The sequence below is a fragment of the Micropterus salmoides genome, unplaced genomic scaffold (assembly GCF_014851395.1).
Source record: "Micropterus salmoides isolate LMB-PRFRI ecotype aquatic unplaced genomic scaffold, ASM1485139v1 Ms_hic_scaffold_18, whole genome shotgun sequence".
NCBI lineage: Eukaryota > Metazoa > Chordata > Actinopteri > Centrarchiformes > Centrarchidae > Micropterus > Micropterus salmoides.
In genome coordinates, this window is record NW_024040928.1 from 22,561,440 (window position 1) to 22,588,326 (window position 26,887).

Genomic DNA, 26,887 nt, shown 5'->3' on the forward strand with positions numbered 1-26,887 from the left:
GTACTATTTAATATTCTGTTGGAGGTTTTTTATCATCTTTCAGGCATCATTGGCTTATTGAAGGCTCGTTTCCAGAGAAGCTTAAATTAAAAAAATTAAGAAAAAAATTGTTGATCTTTCCATATTAGAGTTTATTATAATTTGTTTAAATTCTGTGAGGATGTTCAACTGGGATGCATTTAAAGACTTCTTTCGGTTAGCATTGATTGCCATAATGCAGTGGTGATCCAGCTCAAATTTCATTCATGAAAATGTTTACACTCACTGTCACAACTACTCTTACTGTCTGGTAAGTCATTTTATAGGAAAAATCCTCCGGTTCACTGGAGGTGATAAACTTAACATTTGCATTTTGTAGTAATAGACTGAAGAACCGAGTAGTTAGCATGAGCAGTGAGGGCTGGAAAATGACATGGAAAAGAATGCACCACCAAGACAAACTTAAACTTTGTCAACAGGACTTCCAGGGGTGAAAGATGTCGGTACCATAGACAGTATATTAGAATATTTGAATGGAGAGCAGTGAAGCCAGTATTGGACCAATAAAATATTACTACAGGGCTACTTCCTGTTGGCACCAGCGTCTACTGTGCATGATTGTGCAGCATAACTGTGGTTTAATGACGTACTGCAACGGTAGAAACACCGTAATTCTGGCAGCTGCATGGCTGCGCCAACAAAAAGTAACATGGCTCTGTGTTTGGCTTTGGTCGCTTCACTGTTCGATCTCTAGCTTACCTTCTTGGTCAGTACTGGCAAGTGGCCACACTGTTTGATTGACAGGTGATATGTGGGAGGTGCACTGCAAAAACATTATGACAATTTAAGAAAAACAAGAGGAACAAAAGATTGCACAGCATCTATGATGGACTAGAGGTTTGTAAGTCAAGGACTTTTATTTATAGCTTATTTCATTACAACTAAACTATTGGCTGCTTTCATTTAAGATGCATCCAGCAACAGGAAACATGTACAGAATAATAAAAAATTATTTTTAAAAAATGACAATTTTAAAAATAATAAGAAAGAAAGAAAGAAATACGAGAAGAAATACACATATCCACACAAAGATTTTTAATAGTCACGTAGACACAGTGAGTAACGCTAGTAATACAAAGTAAGAACCAAGAGTTTGTTTGCACTCTGAAAACTCATTCCCCATGATTACGTGCACAGAAAGTTTTGTGTGAATGCATTCCCAGAGCGTCCCAGCTTCTCACAGTATTTTAGCTTTTTCTTATGGCTCTTTGGCTACAACAGCAAACCTGACTTCCCCTTTTTCTTATGTAAAGTATCCTCCCTGTTTCGTCTCAGTTATGACAAACCAACACTGATAACGCTTCCATCACAGACAGTCCTTAGGGTCATCAGCCGCTTTCCCAAGCGACTAACTGATTAAACAACACAGCCATATAAGCATCATTAGCAGCACGTAAATGTTAATCACCTTGTTGTGGCTTGGATGCCGCCCTCCTCCTCCCACGCAGTGTGTTGTAACCTGCTGTTTGCCTCTTTCAAGGATTTGCAAGCACGTCACATTATCTCAGTACCAGCATGGCCTTGGAGTTTCAGCGAGGGAAGGGGCGTATATTGTTCTCACGGATGTCTTTTCAATTCGCAGGGCGATAATGTTCTCATCAACACCTACAGTGGCGTCCTAAAGATATCAGATTTTGGTACATCCAAAAGGTTGGCTGGGATCAACGCCTCCACAGAGACTTTCACAGGTACGCCCTGACTAAATTACTCCCTGCTTACTGTTCACACAAACCCTCAGAAATGCTTGAGATCTATGTCAAATCCCTGAAAATCCCAATTTTCATGAAACGAAAGAGGACCTATCTCAGTAGTGGCCATAAAGCTGAGCAGTGAGGTAACCCTATACAGATAATACTTGTCTTTGGCTGTCACCATTTCAGAGCAGTAATCCAGTTTCCTAGGCCAGTAAGTGATATCTCTTTGAATAGCTGACTGTTGCAATTCAGAGACGCTGGATTTGGCATGAGTCTGTGGTCAGAACGGGCAGGTTTATACCCGTGTGATGTCTGCACCACAGTGGCCAATTGCAGCTCAGTGTGATCTCTTGGATTAGATCATCTGGCAGCTCATTGGAAGAGACGGGGACTTACCCTGAATGGTGGAGCTCTTTCAGGAAACTGGGCTACTCCTTTTTATAGCCCACGCCTGCTATAAATGTATCCATGCCTGTTTTTAGCTCAGTACAAACTTCTAAAAGCAGCAAATACCGCCCAGCAGGCTATTATTAGAACAAAAGAGTCCTTTCAATGGGGAGCTGAAAATGTTACTTTGGACTGAGCTGTGATTAATTGACAACACTGAGAGGCTCTTTGCTGTTGCTCACACAAAACCATAAGCCCTGATAAAGCTTTTGTAACGTGCTTGGTAATTTGCAAGAATTACCAAGAACCTGAACAGTCATCTGCAATGCCCATTTAATCCGTTCATGTTGCCAAAAGCAGAGGCCAGGTTTGACACACTTTGTTTGCTGTGTTTTTTGTCTCTGTTTTTATTTTCTCTTTTATACCTTCTGGACAGCACTCTGGTTCCACTTGTGGTGTTGAAAGTACTCTATAAATAAAGTTGAGTTGAGTTGACAGTGTGTAATTAAGATTAGCTAGTTTGCTTTTCCTGCACATTTCTGACAGAGTCACTATCAATTAATTTATTAATTTATTTATGTATTAGATTTGCTGGTTGGTTATTTCATCAAAAGAGGAAAAACATATTTTTCATAAATCATATCACAAGAATCTTAACAGATCACGCCTTAAACACAACGAAAGCTCTCTTAACACATATCTTGTTTTTTTAATTTGTAAAAACACTAAGAAGTATAAAAACGATGAATTTGCCATTTTACAGGGGATTATTGTCCGGACTATTTCTTGGCTTAGATCAGTGGCCTGGAAACCAGTAGAGATTCCAGGAAGTTTTTGATCTTGGCCAAGAAATAGTCCGGCTCAATGTCTCGTTTCACTTTGGGTTTATTAGACATGAGATATATCATATTAATTAGTAAGCTTTAGAGGTGCTGGCATGTGTCTTCCCAAAATGCCAAACAATGATCTTTCTTCCCTCAAGGACTACTTTAAAGGAAGAGAGATCAAAGTGTCTGTCAACAGTAAAAGTAACACATCCTGATCCAAATATATCTGATAACTTGGTAGCCAGACTGTATAAAGCTTCTTTTATATTATTTTACACCCTGAAAGTGTTTTAGCAATCGCAGCTCAAACACTGAAACCCTTCTAAGCATATACACCATTAGTCGCTGAATTACTGAAAATTATTTTATATATTTGGTAACTTTTTATGGAGATCTACACTTACAAACATGTAAATATCTGTCTGTCTTTGTATTTATGTTTGTTTATCTAGGCACACTACAGTACATGGCTCCTGAAATCATAGACAAGGGTCCTCGGGGATACGGCAAGCCAGCAGACATCTGGTCTCTGGGCTGCACCATCATAGAGATGGCAACTGGGAAACCACCTTTCTATGAACTAGGAGAACCACAGGCCGCTATGTTCAAGGTGAGAGACACCAACATTAACCATCATCCCACTGGGTAATGTGTTTAATTTTAGCAAACGGGCTATGAAAGGCAGGGGAGCATCTGTTTTTGTAGTGAAATCTTTTGTGAAGTGTTGATCAACAGTGCCGATGAACAGCTGCAGCTCTGACATTTCAACAGAAGTGAGGATGTGGTAAATTTCATGTTTTATAAAGGTATCTGATATATAATGATGTTTTTTAGATTATGTTAGAGTTTACCATCAGCATCCTGTTGTTATAACTGATTTGTGCAGTACATTTTGTCTTGTTTTGCAAACGACCAACAGAAATTAAGTGCATTGAAACCAGAACCTATAAACATGGACATAGTCTCCGTGACGTCATCTTATATTGTCATGTTTTTCTTATTTTTATTTCAAAATGGCTCGTATGAGTTATTTTACATTTATTTTTTATCTTTCTAAACCCCTCATGGCGATCCTATCAGATAAACACATAAATAAAATAATCCTAATTCAAGGAGCACACAACTGCATCTGCAGTGGAGCCATTACAAGAAATAATAAGCAAGCTGCTATGCACCTGCGTTGTGTTACCGCCTACATTGTGTTGCCACCTGCATTGTGTTATCACCTGCATGCTGTAACTTGATCGAGCCCAGTAGAAACTCCAAATATTGTCTATGCACGAACATTTGTTTGAACACTTAACAAACGTGTTTCCAGTGAGAGGACCCTACACAGACTCCGTCATGTTTTTATGTTGTTTTTTTACAGTTTCTATGTGCAGGTGTCTTTGTTTGAAATCTTCTTCTCACTCAATTTAGACTGTTTATTTGCTTGGAATATAAATGTAAAGTGCTCCACCCCATGATATATTGTTCTTAGCCATGTGCAGTCCATTAAAGACAGTAATGATGTTTAAGGGTTGTCTTGAAAGCATTATAGCACCCCTACCAAAGATAAAGATGTAATTTAATTAAAGGGCTGTGAATTCCAACAAGGAGGTGTATGTTACTGTGCTGTATATACCTTGTAGTAAATGGAACAAAAAGCAAACAAACTGGAATCTCCTGACATTTTCTGGACAGAGATCACAGAATTTATGGAAGTCCGGAGTACAATCACATCATCTTTTTTCTCTAAAAGGATTTCATGTTGTGTCAAGTTCATGTCTGCACTGTGTATGGTGAGTAGAGTTAGTAAATAGTTCAACAGTCCTTATATACTCTTCACTCATCCTTGTGGAATGTCTCAAGGGAGGGGCAGCACCGTGTTGATCTTAAATCAACATTCCTCAACAGCAACGACATGAATTTCTAGCGTTGTCATTGTCACGAGAGCATTATTTCTCCCATCTGCAGCCCCAAGCTACATCCAGGCACATAGTTCACTGGGTAAACACTCACTTTACACTTACTTACATTGCAGTGAATCAAATCATTTATATATGTAAAGAGAACATCTCACATACCTTTTGAGAAGCAGCGTGCTCTCACATTTTCTTATTTTAAAACTAAAAGACAGTATGTCTTTTATCCTTTCTTCTCCTCTCTGAAATCAATATGTCTCTCTTTTTTTCTGCAGGTGGGCATGTTTAAGATCCATCCTGAGATCCCAGAGTCCATGTCGCCGGAGGCCAAAGCATTCATCCTGCGCTGCTTTGAGCCCGACCCAGACAAGCGTGCCACCGCTCTCGACCTGCTCACAGACGAGTTCCTCACCGTCACCAGCCGCAAGAAGAAAAGCAAGAGTTGCTTCACGGGTGAGTTCAGTTCAGTGTAGTTCTGCTCAGCAGATAAGCCTGCCTTGTTGTTTTTCTGATGTACTTCTTTATTTGGACCTCCATTAGTGTCCCTAAAGTTACAGCTTGGTTTCTTGGGATCCACTTAAGGTGATAAAAATAAATATTTAGTGCAATTTAAAACAACATAAGGAATTAAGTATAGTTTGACTGTGTTTGCAATTTTTGCAGAGAGTTAGAGCTCCCACATCTGTGTTGTAAATACAGTATGAAGCTTCAGCCAGGAGATTGTTAGCTTAATTTAGCATGAAGACACAGGGGGAAACCGCTACCCTGGCTCTGTCAAAGTTAACAAAATCCAACTACTAACACCTTCAAAGCACACAAGTGGTTTAATGCATACAAAAAACAACCTTTAAAAACAACCTTGTAGTTTTACGAAGGTTCGTATGCTGGGTTATTTCTTGGCCAGGAGCATGTGACTTTCTGGTGTTCCCACTGGTTAAGGACCGTAGACGCAGTGGTCGGCAAAAGAAACTTACTGCCCTACATGAAAGACTTCCTGCCAAAAAGTCATACCTCCAACATGGAAACAAGACCAAGCGACTCAACTATGCACCAAAATACAGAAACTGGGGTGCAGAAAATGGCAGCAGGTGCTCTGGACTTCTGAGTCAATGTTTGAGTAAACAGAGTCAGGGATGTAGTTGGGGTTAATGGTCTCCGTAATGCTGAGAAGTACAGGACAATGACCCCAAACATACAGCGTAAGTCATTTAGAACAATCTTCAGCGTAAAGACGAACAAGGAGTCCTGGAAAATAATTCTATCTGGGATTACATGAACAGAGAGAAGCTACTGAGGCTGCCTAAATCCACAAAAAAATGTTGGTAGTGCTCCAAGGTGTTTGGGCCAACCTGCCTGCCAAAATTATGTGCACGGGTACCAAGAAGAATTGATAGATCTTTCTTTTGTCATTCAGTTTGCATTTTGTTAATTGATAAATATAATCTATTAACGTGTGTGTGTGTGTGTGTGTGTGTGTGTGTACCTGCTCATTATAGAATGGGTTGGTGTTCATCATGCAACCTGAACACACCCTTAATCTTTATTGTCTGGATTTGTCTCTAGTCTCAGTTCTCATTGGCTTTTCACCCTGCAGCAGTGGTGATGATATCATGTGCCCTGGCACCAGGACAAAAGATTCGAAAAAAGCTTCAAAGCTTGTGCCTCTCTGCATTCTTGGAAATGTTATTCTGCCAGTCTTACGTGGAAATCATGTTTGGTTATGTTCTCTGCTAACTACTGACACACATTTTATGTTTTTCCCCTACAGCTCTGTCACCAGGGTCAGGTGAGTTACTTCACTTTCTATTGTTCTTCTTCCTTCAGACATATTAACCACTAGAGGGAGTACTTTATAATGCGTACATCAGGTCCATGAAACATCTGCCTGCTTTGCTGAAGAGTATCATGGCTACGGTTTTCATTTTTTTTACCTGCCTCGCACGACTCTGCCCTTTCCAAGAACTCAAAATAGACATAGCACAACATGACTTCTTTCCAAATGCTTGAATCTCTTTCAAGCCCTGTTTCATAATGTATACAATAGCTGTAATTTGCTGCCAGATACATCAGATAAAGCTCTTCTCCCTAAACATGATGATGGAGTATAATCTGATTTTTCTTTGTGTCTTCTCTGAAAGGGAAGCCGATCTGCACTTTTACTAATTTCACCCTCTTGAAAGCTTTTCCTCTCTTTGTTGGGGAAGAACAACTCCTGCTTCTTAATTTGGTCTGCATCTGTGCTAGCTACAAAGCCATGTATCAGATTATTACAAGTATGAGCATGTTGTGTCCTTCAGAGTACCTCCGCAGTATATCCCTGCCAGTGCCGGTGGTGGTGGAGGACACAAGCAGCAGCAGTGAGTACGGCTCTGTCTCCCCTGACAACGACCTCAACACTGACCCCTTCATCTTCAAGCCTAGCGTCAAGTGCTACAGCGAGAGGGATGTCAAGGGGCCTAGGTCACTCTTCCTCAGGTAAAATGAGTGGGGCCGAGACCTGTTTTAAATAAGTGTCACGGTGGTCTTTTATTAATAATCTGTCATTTTGCTTCACCATAGGTTGACCATACTGTTTTAATTGTAGTATTGATAATTACATGACACACAATAAAATGTGGAACGAGATTATATGTACTGTATTTCTCAAACTGATCTTAAAGACCCACATTCTCATTAAAACACCCACATAGAAACACTAAGTATCTTTATTCAACACTACTTTTCCATGTTTACCATCCACTTAACACTATAGCTGGCACTATAATAAATGGCAAGTAACCATAGCAAGCAAACTAGTGTCTTGAAACATACAGTATATACATAGATAAGCTTCCTAGCTTTGCTAATGTCAGTTACACAAAGCTTTCCTTTCTTTATGCTTCTTTCTAAGTGGCAGTAAAAGTTAATAACGTGGTCCCAGCCGTGTCCGTAAGGTTGCACTGCAGAATTTACAGATTTTTATGTGTTTTTTTCTGGACCCTATTTTACAGATAAATTCTTTATAGTTTAGATAGCTAAATGTTATTACGAAGATTTTGCTGACCTCCCGCTCCCAGACAGCCACAGCTTTTCCTGTCTCCCCTATTCACTTTCTTTGAGTGCGTGTGGGGAGCGGTGACTGCCGTTAATAGTAACAATACATTTTTAATTAGGGTTATTGGTTGCATTTGAAGCAATAATTTTTACATCCAATCATAGCTAGGATGTTAACAAATAATTCTCAGCAGTGAAACTGAAACAAAAAGCACATGAACACATGATAGGAATGCAAAACAGAAATGGAATAATACAATTGAAACACAAAACAATAACACAACAAAACTATTTTTGTATATAAATTGTGAATAAATATATAAAATAACTTTTTCTTCAGAGGGTTAAGTTGAGAGATGGCTGGTTGTTAGACACACGCACAGACTGTAGCCATATCTGTATTTGATTTTATTTACTTTTATCAAAAGCAACTTACATTTTTTACATTTTGAGGAACAACAAGCATCAGTAAATTAAGAGATCTACGAGTAACAATAGATACTAGCAAGAGCAGCAATAATACTAGTTACAGCTATTGATGCATATGGCATCAATGGGATAGATACTTCCAGATTTATTTAGAATCAGCAGAAAAAGAGACACTGAATTGCATAGGATAGAAATTCATATTTGCCTACCTATCCTTTTGCATGTTGCCATGGGAAAGTCATATATTTTACATTTGTCACATATTCTGAGCTTTGTTTACAAACCATGTTGTGGGAAAACATGTTGTTGTTGTCCATGGGACCTGAATCCAAAATGTTTTCTTTTCTAATCAGCATTCCAGTGGAGAACTTTGAGGACCACAGTGCACCTCCGTCCCCTGATGAGAAGGATTCAGGCTTCTTTATGCTTCGGAAGGACAGCGAGAGACGAGCCACCCTGCACCAAATCCTGACCGAGGACCGGAACAAGGTGGTGGCCAACCTGATGGAGGCCCTCACGCAGGTTGGTTATGGAAGCCACCATCGCGAACACCTCAATCTTTCCTGTCATTGCCTCTATCACCGTCTTACCCTCGCCCTCTCACCTCCAGGGCTCTGAGATAATGAAGCTGAAGCCTCAGCACATCTCCACCCTCGTGGTCAGTCTGGCTGACTTTGTTCGCATGGCAGACAGGAAAATCATCGCCAACACGCTGTCTCAACTCAAGCTGGAGCTGGACTTTGACAGCACTGCCATCAGCCAGCTGCAGGTTGTGCTGTTTGGCTTCCAAGATGCTGTAAGTATTAAACACTAAAACATTACTGAACCAAATAAATGACGCAGGATCAAGAAAGAATTCATTGCCGTAAAGCTCAGCTACATTACATCTCGCATCTCATCTTGTTGAGATTTTTAATTATTTACAATATATAACCCAAAATTCTGCATCTCATTGTTAAACAATTACATTTTTGACTAATTGTCTTTAGCTGAGTCTTTAGAGATAGCTTTTTTAGATTTCAACAGTAACAAAACCCAAGCTGTTACTTTCAGACTTTATTAGGTAATGAAATTCTCATTTTCTTCTTTTTTGCACCTGTAACATGTGTATTATCCATCCCCCTTCTGCCATTTGTAGGCAGATGCTCCTATCCCTCTGCATAAACCATGGGCTCTGAACACTTTGATATAATTGTTGTCATTTTACATGAGCTGCAGAGAGCAGCAGGCTGCCATGTTGCCGCTCTTCCTGCACAGAGATCAGTCGGATAACTGTGGAATTCTTGTAACCTTTAAGTGAGGCGATAAAGGGGAGTCTGTCGGGCGTAATTGCACATTCTGTAAAAAGGCTGTTCTCCTCTCACTTCCCAGAAAGATAGTAATGCAAATGAAATGGCACAAGAGCAAGTGGTTGTTTTCATATTTGTAAGGAGTGTTGCATAATCATGCAAGATCAAGCTCTGATGCCTCCTGTTGGTCATCAGTGCAAACAGTTTATAGTAGAAGAAGAAGAGTCATGCAGCTGGAAAGATTCATAGTCTATAGTCCATTAATTCAAATGTACAGTAATTAAGACTGAAATATCTGCAAAGATAATACGATGGTTTAATGGTCCCTTTGTGGACATTTGGTCATTGCAGCAGAAGAAACTGAAGTATAGAAAGAGTAGTAAAATGAAATATAAATTAGAAACTTAGAAATAAGTATCAACTATATTACGTACAATTTCAAGAATGAAAATTGTAAAAACAAATTAATAAACAATTAAAGAGATATGAAACATGATATAAAAATACATGAACAATATGAAATATTCAGAATGAAATTACAGTATTTACAGTGTGTGAAATTCTGCACATCTCCAGGTGAACAAAGTGCTGCGAAACCACAACATCAAGCCTCACTGGATGTTCGCTCTGGACAACATCATCCGCAAAGCTGTGCAGACGGCCATCACAATCCTGGTTCCAGGTAAAGTCATCGGTGTCTCTAAATAAGTAATGAGTGTTTATGCAGGATGAAAAAAAACCTGTTGCATCATGGATCAAAACTCTCTACTGATACCATCATAATATCACTGATTAAGTGATGATTTATTATATTGAATAATCAGTCATTTATTTCTCAGATTCATTGATCTTTTAGTCTGTAAAATAGCAGAAAAAAAGACAGCCACAACCCGCTCTTCAAACTGCTTAGTTAATATTAAACAGAGAAAAGCAGCATGTATCTCAATTTTCTGTTGATCAACTATTTAATCAACTTCAAATACTACTATAATATAAATAAAAAATCTATACATACTTGTCTGGAATCAATGATACACTGTATTTCCATAACAAATACATAATCAAACCAACTGCATCCAATCCATCTTATTGATCGCCACTGATTAAATCACTAAAGTAAAGTCTTGTATCTGTGTTCAGAGCTGAGGCCTCACTTCAGTCTGGCATCAGAAAGTGACCCGGCCGACCAGGACGACGATGACGACGATGCTGAGCCAGAGAGAAGCTCCACCCACCAGAGCCGGGTGACTCCTGTGGCAACTCACGACGACACCGTGGTCACCTCAGGAGTCAGCACGCTCAGCTCTACCGTCTCACACGAGTCCCATAATGTACAGCGCTCTGTGAGCATGGAACTGGGTCGGATGAAGCTGGAGACCAACAGGTAGCCATGAACATTTACTGTGACTTGACACATTACAGCCGCATGGGATCTCTTCAGCTTTCATTTGTACAGCTTTCATGTGTTTAATTTTATTAATTATTGCAATTATCTGACTTGTTTGACTCCAGGCTGCTGGAACAGCTGCTGGAGAAGGAGAGAGAGTATCAGGCCATCCTGCAACAAGTGCTGGAAGAAAGAGAGCAGGAGATCAGACTACTGAGGCTGCGATCTGAGCTCACAGGTCTGTACCTTAATCTAATTTACCTTTTTACACTTCTGCTACTAATACGAGTCTGCCTTTAGACTTTACAACTAGTTGTGACTCATTGAAGAGACTCCACTTTCCATTCACAACTCATCTGAAATAAGTAAATCACAGGGTAAATAAAAGTGCAGAGAAATACCTGCCCATTTTTCCTGCCTCTAACACATCAACGCTGAGAAAACCTGCTGCTTAATATATCCTACAGACAGGTGCCATGATAACGAGATAATCCATGTTATTCACCCCTCCTGTAAGTGGTCATAAAGTTATGGCTGATCGGTGTAACGTTATATTTACGATTCACGGATGTTGCATCAGATTTGTTTCTCTCTGAATAATTTATGCAAGTTGTGACATGAACAAAGCAAAACAAAGCTTTCTCACCACCACTGGAGGTGCAAATTGTGTGACTTTTAATTCTAATTTGCTGATCTGATCTGAGATGTCAATGTCTGTGATGATATTGCGGTGTCTCCTTGAACAGACAAACTCTTGTGCAAACATTTTACAGCACCTTTCAAATTAAATATGCGCTACCTTTTTTTTTGCATTGAGTACTGTTACGTTTAATACTTTTAATTACATTCTCCTGATTATACTTGCATATTTTTACTTAGGTAAACATTTTTTATGCAGAATATTTACTTGTAAAAGATTATTTTAACAGTTTGGCATTAGTACTTTTACTTAAGTAGAGGATCTGTATACTTCTTGCACCTGCAGCACTCAGTATATTTCTTGTGCAAATACTGAGAATGGGCCCAGTGTGTCTAAAAGAGTCTGTATTCTCTGGCAGACGTCCCCACATCATCAGATAGTCAAGAGGAACAGACTATTCAACATGCAGAGAGACATGAAGATCTGACCAGCTGGCTGCGGCTTTATGGTGCTGACCAGGACTCCATAGACACAGTGAGTCCCCACAGCACTAGATTATACAGTGCACACTTCAATGTTTGAGATATTAGAGCTGGTGTCTGTCGTTCCGTGATGTGCTGTCTTCATATTTCCATGTTGAAGAGGAAGACTTTTTTTTTTTTTTTTTTTTTTTTTAAAGTCATTTATAAAACAATGTTACTAGCTAGATTAAACCATAAAACAAGACAGTAAAAAGAATTGTATTCTTCCAAAGAACAGCAGGTAACCTAAGAACTAGTTTTTCTTGAATATCATGTAACTATATGGTTTGTTTAAGTAGAGGATTTTGACCCCGAGTCCTGATTTCATCCATTTTGTTTCTCTAGATACTGAATGAGGAATACACGTTGAACGACATCCTCCATGATGTAACAAGAGACGATCTGAAGAGTTTAAGACTGAGGTAGTAAAACCTTTTTATATGGTCTTTTCAAGAGGATTGGTAACAGTTTCACTTCTCTATTCGCTATTTAGTCCCTAAAAAACATGCTGACACGTATACTAAAAAGCACTGCAGCTCTCCAAATACCACAAACACAGAAGAGAAGCAGTGACAACTCCGTTTGTTACATAATGGAGTTTGTATTCATGTATCATCCTTTTCTTACTTTAGGTTTGCACTGGACAGCTCAGCACTTTAGTGGCTCATAGTGACATCAAGAGCTTTCATTTTCAAATTTGACTTAGTTCATCAGAAATCCTATGGTGGTGTTTATACACAAAAGTGTTGTTTCCTTTGTTAGGACTTAGCAAGTAGTGAAACTGTACTCAGAGGTTTTGAAATTGTTTTTACATTTCTGTTCTGGATGTAGTTTTACAAACCTAAATTTGCTCAGGAGTTGACACAGCCCCGAGAGGTGTGGTTGATTGATCAAACCCTGGACAAAAAGCAAGTCGGGTACCATTACTGTCGCATTTTAAGCAAATACAAGATTTTAAGTTTTGCGAACTTTATTGATTTTCATTATGTAAAGCTTGTATTTAAATGTTTAAATGGACTCTGTAAGTACATTAAGAGACTACAGAGCAGCAGCAGATCCACCAGAGCAGCTTCAAGTGGCAAATGTAAAGTTTCTTTTAAAATAGAGACCAAGTCCTGGTTGGTTCAGCAACAAACTTGTACTCACGTCTCGTCTATTGTAGTACTGTTAAATGTTTTTCATTGCATTTTGATATACTAATTTTACATCCTTTTATCTTGTGTTGTAATGGATTGTATTATACAGTTATTCTTTCTTTTTTCATCACTGTTTTAATGTTTTATTTCTTTAAAAGCCCTTCTAGGAACGGCTGTTGTAAATTGCTAAAAACACAAACGGTACACACATTGGATTGCTGTTTTCAGTTTATCTATGCTAGATGTATCGGCCCCTAATAAAATAAACCATAAATAAGTTGTCACATCTGTAAACATGTGTATTAGCTGCCTTTATACTATTGCTGCTGCTACTACTACAGTTTTCATCTCCTTTTTAACTTATCCAATGTGATGCAGCATGTCGGCTCATAGAATATTATGTTCACACAACATTGAAACACTATTTTTTAACAAAAAACGTTATCGACACAAACTCTTGAAGAAGACATTAATGTAGTATTTGTACATTTCTGCTTTTTCTCTGCCCCCCAGTGGTAGTATCTAAAAAGACGTGGTGGCAGACAGCAACATGCAGTGATATGTTCTCCAGGGTATCTGCGGGTCTTCAAAAGAATTTAAAATACTTTCATCTTAGAAAGTATTAAAATGTAATTTATTAAAAGGCTTTTTATTTTCTTTGCTGCCGTCTGAATTTTTTGTTCTGGGTTGCGGGTGTTCAAGAGATACTATACACTTAATACATAAATTATAAGCGAGTTTGGTACGACAGTGGATTGTGTGCACAGGAGGCTGTTTTTTTTGGGATGACCTTTAGCAGGCATGGTCATTACTGTTAGCTACAGTAGCTAGGAAGCTCATTGACTGGGCAAGTGTCAATTTTAGCAAAAACTTAAATAAACTTAAATGAATTTATCATTTTAAATGAACCCATCCATCCATTTTTACTGCTTATGCTGGCCCAGTTTGCATTTTATTAATTATATCATTAGGCATTATTGTCAAATAATGCTGGGAAGTAGTGAATAAATGTGAAATGAACATAAATTATTCAATCCTGCTTCAATACTATTGTACCATGTTCACTTTGAAACTGGAATAAATTTCATTCTATGTGGTATTAAAATGGTCTTTAAAAGTCTACAGAAACCTTGTTCTCTGTATTTTGTAAAAAAAAAAAAAAAAAACCTTGCTTCTTGCACATTAATTGACAGATAACGATGATGTGATATAAACATATAGGAAGGGTTTTCTAATTCTCAGGACAAGAGACACAATGAAAAATATGTTAGAATGTTAATATGGGTAATTGACAGTAGAAAATATTGTAAAGCTGAGTATTTTGTGTTGGTCACATACAAGCGGTAGCATCCTGTTCATTGGATATTGTAACCTTATAGTCTTTTCTCTCTGTCTTGCTAGAGGTGGGATCCTGTGTAAACTATGGAAGGCCATAACAGACTACAGGCAGAAGCCAACCTGAGGCCTTAAGTGGCAACAACCACTCAGAAGCCAGGACCTTTGTCCCAACAACTCAGTATTCTCCTCTTTACCTCAGTATTTATAAGAGCAAGACTTTTAGGAGAAGACCCTGTGGTTGTCGTGTGCACAGAGCAGCTTTCCACCCACGCAAGAAACTTTTGATTGGTCTTGTCAGAGTATTTTGATAATATTTGGGTCACTTTGAAAGCAACAATTACTGAGAGGTGCCACTAGTTTTGCTATGTCTGATGGAGATTACTCAGCTTTTTGTTACAGGTGCGTTGGAAATGGCAATTGGTGGGAAAATCTATTGTTAAAATCTTGAAAACTGTCATTTTTTCCTGTCTTTACAAGAGTAACGTTTACAAAACTGGAAACTGATTGTTTTCTAACACAAGCCTGAGATACAAAATACTACATTCAAAATCATCTGTACTAATGTTTTTATCATAGGCATCTGATCACTACTTTATTTAAATGTATTTTTAATTTAATTGTTATGGTAATCTGAAGGATGCCAGTGCATGTCCTGTTTTTATTTTATTTTTTATCCTTACTGATACTTATTTAAATTGCTTTTTCACTTTTCCTTTTATAACAAAAGTCTACCTTTTTATTTTTTAGAATCTTGTAAATATTACAAACATATAGTTGTAGAATCATATGTGAATGACATTTATGTACTTAAAAAATACATTGATAAACATCTCCATGTGGATTGGACCAAGTCTATAATGAACACATTTGAAAAATGAATTGTAAAGTATTGTATACTCTGGTGTCACATATCACAAAATAATATTCAGTTAGTAATTAATATAATTAATTTGCTCTGTTTTAATTGTTGTACACTGACAAAACCGTGCTTATCTTGCTTGTGTATATATCATTATATCAGATGTATGTTGTAATGAAAAATCTGAAACAAATTTCATACGGAAGAGCCTTTACCTTTTTTATTATTATTTTAAAACAGATGTCAGAAATGGGGAAAATAATCATGAGCAGTGTGTCTGTTTTGTTCCGTATCTACTCAGTTATTCAAGATCTTTGTGTCATATTGTTAAAAATAAAACTTTTTATCTTGAAACTGTGAAAAAAAAATGTGCTAGAAATATTCTGTTACAGATGTGATTGAATATAGTTCAGTAAGTAGATTTTTATAGAAAGAATAGACTGGTATGTACAGTGGTTCTTAGGAAATCTACTCAAGGAGAAAGGTTACAGTTCTACTTTATATAAAACATAATGTGCTGTTTTTTAACAATAATAATATTGTCCATGTGCATTTTAAAGGTAAAAAGGTAACCTTTAGTAAATACAAAAGATTATACAAGGTACAAGGTAGGTTTATTTGTCACATTACGATAAGTTGTAAAGTATAAATTAAGTTTGAGTTTAACTCCCTTCTGCATCGTAGCAGACAATATACAGTAATACAAAAGCAATCATAAAAATGGTAAACAGAAATAAACTATCATCACTGGAGCAGTGCTGAGGTTGAATTAGAGTTTAAGAGTCTGATAGCTTGGGGGGAAAGCTGCTCAGCAGTCTGGTGGTGTGGCAGCAGAAACTTCTGTATCTCTTCCCAGAAGGCAGCAGGGTGAACAGGCTGTGGCTGGGTGGGTGCTGTCCTTTGGGCTCTGCATAGGCACCTCACCTCACCGATATCACTGATGCTAGGGAGATGGGTACCAAAGATCTTCTGAGCAGTTTTAATCGCCCGCTGCAGAGCCCTGCTGTCCTGGGCCGCGCACATCCCGTGCCAGTTTGTGATGTTTCCAGTCAGGATGCTTTCTATTGCTCCTCCGTAAAAGCTGACAAGACCTTGGTGTGGGAATTTAGCCTTCTTAAGCTTCCTTAAGAAATACTTTTTGAGCTTTCTTCACTAGCGTGGAGAGGTGAGATGACCATGTCAGGTTCTCTGTGATGTTTCTGAGATTCTTAGGAACCTGAAGCTATTCACCTGCTCCACCACAGCTCCACTGATGTAGACAGGAATGTGTGTCTTTATCTCCTTTTTCCTAAAATCCTTGATCAACTCCTTAGTTTTGCTGGCGTTGAGTAGTAGGATGTTCTCTATGCACCACTCATTCATTTTCCTCCTGATATGAAGTCTCATGTATATGTCAATACTAAAGTTTCAGAGTCAGCGACAGCTGGTGTCATCCCAGAGGTTGTCTCTGCACAAATACAGTATTGGGCTAGTCACATTTATTTGTAGCACAAAGCGTAACAACAAAGTTACAAAGGGATTTGCATGGTTGAACCAGGATCAAATGCCCTTGACTGCAATGAGGCTAGAAAACTGGCAGTTAAATTAATACAAAAATAAAATTGGAAAAAACAATAATTTAATCAGAATCAAAAAGAGGTTTATTCATATTCTATGTCATAGGCGCTAAACAGACATAAACAAAAGTAAAATGTAATATGAAAACAACAACAAAACAATGGATAAGACATGTTGGACATAAAATGGAGTGCTGGCATTAATAAAAAGCTTTTCATATATATATACATGAAAAGCTAACATAGACACAGACACAGTGCCTCAAAATATTACAGTAAATAAATATTACAATAAAAATGCAAAAAGTGACCCAAGGGCTACAACAAAATAAACTGAACACAAACTATTAAAAGCTAAAATGGTAAAATATTAAATTAATGCACACTGGGCCTTTTATGAAAGCAAACACCAGGAGGCAAGAGAGAGAGAGCTAGATAAAGAGCACCCTGTCTGATAAGAAACTGAGGAAGACATTAATGTACAGACTCACCAGATTTTGATTCATTCTCAGACCAGAATAAAATGCAACATCAACTTGGAGAAAATAGTATCAGCACTATAGAGGCAGCAAGATATGTCAGTGCATGTCACAGCCTGAGAAACAACCAGCAAGCAGCTGCAGTAAGTCTGCTCACAACTTACTCTGTCTCTACTTTTACTCTTCTGCTTCATGGGATTGTTTGTTAGTTGTAATTTTTCACATTTGATACTTGATTACTGATGATTTTCTATATATACCTACAAACACACACATACACACACACACACACACACACACACACACACACACAGTTTACTATTTTATTTAATTTTTTTCATTTTTATTTAAAATATTTTTCTCATCTTATTATTGAATTTTAATCCTTGAAGCTTTGGCAATATTGTTCTTCTGACGTTAATGCCAATAAAGCACACTGAAATTGAAAATCAAAGAGGGCTTCCTGAGCAGCTCTCAGCTTGCCATATTTATTCATCATTATGACGTCAGCGGTTTTTTTGCTCAGCAGCCAAGTCTTCCTCCTCTCGCAAACCTTTACCTCTTTCCCTCATGATTTACAGACGAATATTATGTAAAACGGCGTGATTTACATGAGTATCACCGAGATATATTTAATGTAGGAAGGGCATCTTTGTTGAGAGGACCCTCATGCGTCGGGGACCAGTCGGAGGCAGAGGGAGACGCCGTATTGCTGCGTGACCAACATGGCTCTTCCTCAGCATCCCCAGCTGCAGCTGCTCGCTTGTGTTGTGCTTCTCAGCGCAGTCCAACATATCGACACTCGCTCTTCGCCAATATCGGACCTGAAATCCAAAATATCAGGGGTGGAGGAGCTCTTGGAGGAATTCCGCAAGCAGCTCCAGCAGGACCAGGCGTACAAAGTGGGCGATGTGATTGACTCCTGTGTGGGCGACTTCAACGCCGTCGGGGAGCGCATCATCCGGGCCAAGGCCTCCATCGAGCAGGGGGCCACCTTCCTGTTGGCCCCGGACAGGGTGTACACCTGGAAGGACTGTCTGCACGCCTGCTGCTCCCAGCCTCACTGCACCGTGGCGGTGGTCCAGGAGGACCCGAGGCAGCCCGGAGACAGTCTCAGCTGCTACCTGTTCAACTGCACCTACAGGAATAAAAATGTCTGCTCCTTCGCACCACAGCAGGGCTTCACCACGTACAGCCGAGCTCTCAACACGACGCAGGGACACCTCGCTGTTTCATCCGGCGGTTCAGCCAGGAGGCCCGGGGAAGAGCATCCTGATGGGGATGATGCGCAAGGTAGGGGGTGCTGGCACAAATCACAGGCCCATCAGTTTCACAACAACCTGAAAATAACAAGTATTGGTGCAATTGATTGATCATGACATAGAGAAGGGTCCTTGCAAGAAACTGCAGGGATCCTTGAGTCATCAATTTGCTGTATTGTTCTCTAATTAAAGATGGATTAACTAGTGTATAAGTATTACATAACCAGGCCAACATGCCCGTTAGTTGTTATGGTCTGCTTAAATAATGATTAAGTCCTAAATAGCCATGTGTGGAGCCCTGAGTGTTATTCAACTCAAACACATTAACATATAACTGAGGAATGTCGTCATGGGCACAATGTAGGTTTCAGTAATTCATTTTTTACTTAATTAACATGCATATATATAGAAATATGACTTGACATTTGTTTGTGATGGTAAATGAATGCAAGCACACCAGAGAAATACAAAGATAATACATGTGGTGGCTCATGTTGGTTACTAGAAAGTTAGTTAATCATTCATTAGCATGCTCTTTTTCTACTGCAGTAAACAAAAAAAGCAGCAGTAAGCGATGAACTGCGATGTTATACTCTGTGTATCAATATGCATTTATTTATAATTTAAGGCCATATTGGAAAGGATTATGCAATATTTATTCCTATGTATTTATAGTACAGAAATGAGCAGAGTGAGGTAAAGGTTTGGGCAAAGGTTGGTGCATAAAACTTTATTGGCCTAAGAAAACTTTAATCATGATATCAGCTTATATTTAGAAAACATATATCTCAACACGTTATGGTGAGCCTCTAGCAACTGCTGCTTGTCTTGATAAAGCAGGTAGGTGGGTTAATGATTTGCCTTTTATGTTGTAACAGTGCATAATTAGACCAGGACACTGAGACCAGCAGCAAGTGTTTTTATCTGCTTGATTTATTTACAATTTATTTGCAAGAAAGTGGACATATTACTGCAATTACAGAAATGGTGAAATAAAAAGTGCAGAGCTTAAACCATTAGTCAACTATTTCAGAAGTCAGAATCAGCTTTATTTGCCAGGTATGTGTACACATACGGAGAATTTGACTCTGGATTGTACAATGCTCGCAATGTGTTTACTTATACAATAATACAATAACACAATAATACAGTAATAAAATCAAACACAGGCTACATTATATAGGGAACACATATATACACACTATAAACAAAACAGTCAGATTGAGACAATATTGCAATATATTTAGTTTTGATAATCAAATAATCATTTAAGCAATTTTTAAGGAACAATACAGAATATTCATTTGTTTCAGCTTTTCAAAAGTGTGGATTATGTGTTATTTTAAAGTTTTATATCATTCATAACTGAAAATCTTTGGGTTTTGGATTGTTAGTCAGACAAAACAAGAAATCTGAAGACGTCAAATTTGGTTTTAGGAGACTGTCACATTTTATAGACCAAACAAATACTGGATTGCACATCCTCTATATTAGCATGGTTTTCCTGTTTTGATTCTGCAGAGGTGGATGAGCCTCCTCGTAGTGACGCTGGACAGGATGTGGTGATCCAGCTGCCAACAGATTGGGCTGTCCTGGATGGGAGGGACAGTGTGGATGACCATTTGATCAGCAACTATGAATGGACTCTCGTCAGGGGAGACACAGCCATCAATATGAAGGTCAGTGTTTACTTTTTGTAAGTCTATTCAGTGAATGCAAATAGTCAAGTCATCTTGCAGTAAAATGACTGTATACAGTTTAATTGGGTCCTCCATGTGAGACTGAAAGCCTGAAAACAACTAAAAACCAGTGGAGGAAACACAGAGTGAAGAAACTATAATATTGTTCTCTCCGTTTGGTAATCATATGATTTTAACATTTGAATATGCAGTATGAATAGTCACAGTCACAATCACCCTCACAGACAGACAGGCCAGTGTCAAATTGCATGTTTGTGTAAGTTAAGTCAACAGGGTGGCTTGTACCCAGAGCTGCATACTATCTTGCTGCACCAACAGAGATAAGAGATTATTACGTCTAAAACCTGCTCCAAGGACAGCTGCAGTGTTAGAGCCTGTCCTCTGTTCACAGCCTTTTGTGAAGCTTATGGTACAATAGGTCCTACCTTTTATATAAAGACTCACACTTTAATCTGTGGTCAATTTCCACCATGTTCTCCCTTCAACAGAAGTGAAAACACTTGCCAGCAAGCTCTGTGGATTATCCTATCTAACTAAGACGTTGTTTTTTGGAAAGACGTGTTGCTGTTGCATTTTTCAAATATGTGTGAGGAATACAAAGATAAATTCCTTCAGACGACAAGGTTTATCAATTTTGTTTATTTTAATATCAGGACTGTGTTTTAGCAATATTGGATTTTAAATAATTTTTTGCATCAACATAAAGAAGTACTTTGAATTTTCAGGTATTTCATTAGCTGGATTACCCAAAAAAGATATTCCTGCCTGTTTATTTTATACATTACCAGTCTCTCAACATATTTTCCATAAAATGTAACATATATTGTAATTTAAAATTACATATACTGTGAAAGAGGATTTAATTCACATTTCAAATGTAACTTTTTAGTAGTTTTTGTGCATTTTATGCCTTTATTGGACAGACAATAGAAAGATGAGGGGAGAGAGAAAAATGCCATCCAGAACCAAACCCGGGATGTTGCAGTTTTGGGTCAGCACCCTAAACCCCTTAGGCAACCAGGGCACCCCAGAATTGAGAACCACAAAGAAAAATTCTTTTACCTCCATCTTGAGGATATATATATCTGCATCACTGCATACTAGTAGGGGCGTGCAAGAGGGTTAATAGGTATTTTTGAACTGACTGAAGCTGTTATGTAAATATAAAAAATATTTTCCTAAGCCAGAAAAGTTGTATTTGTAAGAAATATTAGACCATTAGATCTCAATCTGTGCACATGTGATGAATCAGAATTGTTTTATGTGTTGAAGGTGACTCATCCAGGGCTACTGAAGATCAGTGGTCTCCAGGAGGGTGTATACACCTTCCAGATGACTGTCACTGACACAGCCGGCCAGAAGAGTTCTGACAACGTCTCTGTGACTGTGCTGGCACCAAAACACCAAGCAGAAGGTGATCATTTAATTTCTAAGAGATACACCATTTTCAAATTATTAATAGCTGGGTTTTGTGGTTACATTGCAAGACTGTTACAAGATGTTTAGTTATACCTTCTGTGTCCACAGTGTGTACAGGTCACTGCTCAAACTACCAGTTCAAGTGTGATGACGGTTGCTGTATTGACATCACCTACGCCTGTGATGGGAAGCAACACTGTCCAGACCGCTCCGATGAAGACTTCTGCCCAAACTGTAAGAAACTCTTTGTCTCTCGCAGTATTTTATTAACTCCTGCATTATCTGGATCAGTTAAAGGAATGCAATAATGAAGGACCTCCCCACCATTTATTTGTTTTTCTGTGATTTCTTTAGTTGACAGCAGCAGGAAGTCAGTGACCCACCCTGCTGATCAGTCAAGCCCTCATCGGCCTGTAGCCCAGACCGAGGAGGCTGATGATGGTCCCATGCTCCAGACTGGGCCCAGAAAGACCATAGAGAACACCATACCACCTCAAGACAGGAGCAAGGCCACCCCTCCACAAAGTCCCAGTCAGCAGGAGGCTCCAGTCAGTCAAGGTAAGATTGCGTTTACGTTTGAAGTGCTTTATGCACACTCAAATTGTGTAACATCTCTTGCTTTATCTCTCTTTGGCCATACAACAACGATGTAATTTGAACTTAAAGGGCATCTGTAACTGCACCAAAACACGAGAAATTGTAGCTCCTCGGTGTGGTGTGATACAAACTATTGTGGTCTTTCCAAACACATGGTTGGATGGGAATCCACAAACATTTATTTTACTTTAGCTGTACCCGTTCAAATGTTCGCTTCACAATATGATCCACCATTGTGGTGTAATTAGTGCAGTATCCCTTTGTATGGAGGCAGATAGGGTTTTTAGTGTGTATCTGGACATAGGAGCAGATGGAGCCCCTGTAGGCAGCCATTGAGTCATAGCACTGCGCTCAAAATGCTGGCAAAGCCACAGGGCCACTCTGCATTCCCTGGGAAAGCAGCCCTTTGCCTGCATCCCCTCTGAGTGCTGGAACAAAGCGCCTCTGTCCCCTCTGCCATCTGATCCCTGAATCAGGCTGACCAAAAGTGCTTCTTCCTGCATTGGTATTTTACCGCAGGTATTATGTGGGTGAGGTGCATTCTCAGGAGTCTTTTCTTCATTTTACGGATGCTCAGTCTAATTACTACATTATTATCTTATTGTGTTGGAGAGAGAGCACATACATCAAGTGAAATAGTAAACAGCATCCAGCTCACATGGAGCATTAAGCATTAGCATTTATTTTAAGTTTCTGGCCACCTGCCAAATGTATGCCCAATATTCACTCTCCTTTAGCTCTGTTTTGAACTCGTGAGTAAAAGGTTTTTGGCTCGCGAGCTAAAAGAAGCTAACATGTCCCATAGAGCTGAGAGAGCTGCGGAGTTCGTGATAATTCTCTTTGGGTTTGTCATTAGTGACCGCTTTCACCTTACATGTAGACATATCTTCCATTGTCAATATTACAATTAATTTTTCAGATTTTAAATAGAAATTTTGACTAATTAATAAATGATTAAGTCTATAAAAAATCTAACAATTGAGGAATGCCCATCACATTTATCCAGAGCCCAAGGCGACGTCTTCAGATTGCTTGTTTTAACACAAAGCTTGTGCAGTGCAGCAGTTAATCCTCACATCTGAGCAGCTGGATGATAATGAACTGCTTAAAAAAAAAGTAGTTGTCAATTTTTAGTAGAATTTCTCAGGTTCAACTAATATATAAGATCAATCAACTATTCGATTCAAAAAACTTACACGCAAGAAGATAAAGGTGAGACTGACTGGGAAATTGCCCGCCTAAAGACACAAAAACAGACACAAGGTTTAAATTACTTTAATATAAATGGCTCATTAGAATGCTTATGACCTGAGTTAAAGGACATCGTATATCCGTTAATATTCCAGACATATGCTCCAAATGCTTTGATGAGAAGAGTAGTTCACTTCACTGTTTATGAGAATGGCAAGAATTCTGGAAGAATGTTATCCAGTGTCTGTATGAGATTATGAATAGAAAGTTCCTTAAAATGCCAAACTGCATGTGCTTGGTATATATCCCGAGGGCTTTGTTTGAACATCAAAATAGACAAAATTTCTGGATTTTTGACTGCTTCAAGTCAGGAGTGTGACAGCCCTCTTTTGGAAAAGTATGAAGGCCCCATCATTAAGAATGTGAACAGAAGAACTCGCAGCTTGTATTGGACTGGAAAGACTAACTTACATTGCTAAAGAAAAGCAGGAGGAATTTACTCAAATTTGAAAACCATACATCAACGATTGTAGGAGGACACATATTGGGTAAAAGGAAAGAGTAGACAATAAGTAGATATGCAAGATGTGCATGGTAGTGATATGTGAGAAATCTGCGCCCTGTGTTGTTTGTGGGGTTAGTGTTGTTAGATGTTGTTTTGAACTGAGGTTGTGGATGTTCAAACACAAAATACAATAAAAAACAAATCGTTTCAGTCCCTCCATGTAAGGATCTCTTAATATATGTGTATTAATAATATAATTAATATGTGTAACATCAAATTGTCAAAAGTGAATAAGAAGTTAATTTGTCTGACTCTTCCTCTGTCTCTCTGTAGATCCATGTGCTGCAGCTCCAGTTGTAGGACCCTGTAAAGGCACCTTCCCACGCTGGTACTATGACCAAAATGCGGGAGAATGCAAACACTTCCTGTATGGCGGTTGCCAGGGCAACCATAACAACTTCCTCCAGGAATCTGACTGTGTCAGTGAATGTATACAAAAAAGTGAGAATCTACTTCTTGTCCATATATTTTTTTTACCTAATTTTGTAACTGCAACAACTTAAAATTACTATAATTTCATGGAAATATATTTTTAGGTCCAGCTTTCAAACCAGCAACTGTGGCTCCCCCGATCACCAAACAAACTGAGATAGGTAAAGCTAAAGGACATTTCAGTAAAACTTTATTGACATACTAGTAACTAAATGTATCCAAATATATAATGTATTTGTATTTGTCTTAAAGCTGCCCCTAAAGCTGAGACTGACGTCCCTGTCTCCAAACCATTTCCAGTAATGGGAGGGCATCCAGGACCAGAGTCAGGTGAGGCCCAACATGATGGTTTTTGGTTTATATGATTTTTGTCACTCCTTCTTTGTTGTGTCATTTTCTGCTGTACTAATGTCCTATATGGCCTCTGTTTCCTCCTGCAGGTGCAATCCTTCCCCTGGCCCTCGGCCTCATCATCACTGCTCTGCTGCTGCTCATGATCGGCTGTCGTCTCAGACTTGTCCGTCACAAGATGAAGAAAGCCCGACCCCTAACCACAGAGGAGTCAGATTACCTCATCAACGGCATGTACCTGTAGCCAATCAGACAGAGGCAGCAAATACAAGAGCGCCGAGATCAGAGAGAGAGGTGTCGTCACCAGAGCCTGAGATAGGACTTTTTGAATATCCATTCTGTTTCTAGCTGCATGATGTCTCTAATTTATCCTCACATCAGTTTGGAAACATCCCAGCTCTCTACTCTCTCTCATGAACGTTTCTGAACACCCCCACAATGAACACCTCTGACTGGAAAATCTGCTGCTGACACATATTCAGATGCTTGTGATTTCATATTTATGTTGTCTTAGGAAAGTCTGATTGTGAATCGACGATGAGAGTCAACATTCCCAGTTCAACACTGATATACAGCTGTCTATAGTTCCCCAATGACTTCTGGGATACGTGCAGTACAAGAGGCTATTTTGTCCCTGTTATTAAAAACTAATTTTATTCCTAAAATGCTACTTTCTTTGACATCAAATTTTATTTTTACTTGAGATGTATTTCCCAGACTAGTGCAGCACACAGATTTGCTGTATTTCTGCCACTGGGTGACACTAATGCACCATTTGTGCTGTAGATTTTACCTAAGTTAACTTACCTAAAGGGCAGAAATGTAACACACTGGAGTGCCTGTTAGTGCACTTTTTTTGACTTATTAGGAATCAACAACTTATTCTTAAAGTGTCTCACAATCATATAAAGCCATAGCAAGTTGTATTCCTGTCTTAAGTTTGTTGCGTTTTTCTTTACTAATCAAACTTATGTGGAGTATGTACTATATTTGCATTGGTGTATTCCCTTAAAGTGCTGTCTTTCGTGTGAGATATTAAAATTTATATCAAAAACACAGGTGTGATCTATTGACAAAGTAACGTACATAATTGCAATACATGATATATATATATATAGAGAGAGAGAGAGAGAGAGATATTACACATACACACACACACACACACACACACACACACACTACCGGGCTTTTATTTGCTTAAATCAGTGATCTCTCCCTGCCTATATTTGGGACAGGCAATTACTTCCTTTACCATGCCGGTAAATCTGAATGAATTATAATGTGGTGCTCATTGTTTCCATAAAGTGAACTAAATGATTTAATTGTGGATGATCTAACATGTCCATATTGACAAAAGTTTAAACATTTATATTGGTATGTGCAAGCTAAGCAGTTTAGAACCAGTCCCAGAGGGCTTTAGGTGGTTTTATACATCCAGAACTTTAATAACCACACCAGGCTTCTAAGTGAGACCTGTTTATTTGTCAAAACATGCAGCCACACCAGGCCAGTAAAAGGGAAAGGTGTCTAATTGGGACTAGGCTTTTAATTTAAGTTTTATGGTATATATTGTTTTTTTCAAATGTTGGAGTTATAGAAGTTGTACACTCCACAGTTACACACCAATTATGTTCACATTCAAAGCTGAGTTTTTTTAGTCACCATCTTAAATTTTAATATTTAAGATGGTGACCAAAAAGTTTTGTGAGTTGTGCTTAAAGATTTAGGACTCCTGACCTCAGTATTTCTAATACTTGCATATATATATATATATATTTCTATATTACTTTATATTTATTTATTTATTACACACTAGGTTGCCGGCACAAAAAATAATCAATAACAAAAGGCA

The 26,887-nt window shown here is 38.6% G+C and overlaps 2 protein-coding genes across 3 annotated transcripts in view; both read left to right on the plus strand.

Annotated features, from left to right (window-relative positions):
• Positions 1–15,851, plus strand: part of map3k5 (mitogen-activated protein kinase kinase kinase 5) — a 76,705-nt gene extending 60,854 nt beyond the window's left edge. Inside the window, exons 18-30 of one of the 2 annotated variants that reach the window (XM_038727809.1) lie at positions 1,622–1,727; positions 3,400–3,557; positions 5,127–5,304; positions 6,620–6,637; positions 7,149–7,326; positions 8,667–8,835; positions 8,924–9,109; positions 10,179–10,284; positions 10,743–10,986; positions 11,115–11,227; positions 12,048–12,163; positions 12,496–12,572; positions 14,688–15,851. In XM_038727809.1, coding sequence (XP_038583737.1) covers positions 1,622–1,727; positions 3,400–3,557; positions 5,127–5,304; positions 6,620–6,637; positions 7,149–7,326; positions 8,667–8,835; positions 8,924–9,109; positions 10,179–10,284; positions 10,743–10,986; positions 11,115–11,227; positions 12,048–12,163; positions 12,496–12,572; positions 14,688–14,748 — 1,710 coding nt within the window. In that variant the 3' untranslated portion in view covers positions 14,749–15,851. Of the gene's footprint in view, positions 1–1,621; positions 1,728–3,399; positions 3,558–5,126; positions 5,305–6,619; positions 6,638–7,148; positions 7,327–8,666; positions 8,836–8,923; positions 9,110–10,178; positions 10,285–10,742; positions 10,987–11,114; positions 11,228–12,047; positions 12,164–12,495; positions 12,573–13,799; positions 14,039–14,687 lie in introns of those variants that run through there. The other variant, XM_038727810.1, reaches the window with a different exon arrangement.
• Positions 15,852–18,011: 2,160 nt separating this feature from the next.
• lrp11 (low density lipoprotein receptor-related protein 11) lies at positions 18,012–26,089 on the plus strand. The gene is made up of 9 exons (XM_038726623.1): positions 18,012–18,811; positions 20,302–20,459; positions 21,753–21,894; positions 22,008–22,133; positions 22,254–22,457; positions 24,526–24,693; positions 24,789–24,845; positions 24,937–25,014; positions 25,125–26,089. Exons 1-9 carry the CDS (start codon positions 18,244–18,246, stop codon positions 25,277–25,279), a joined length of 1,656 nt encoding a protein of 551 aa, XP_038582551.1. The 5' UTR covers positions 18,012–18,243; the 3' UTR covers positions 25,280–26,089.
• The last annotated feature ends 798 nt before the right edge of the window (positions 26,090–26,887 follow it).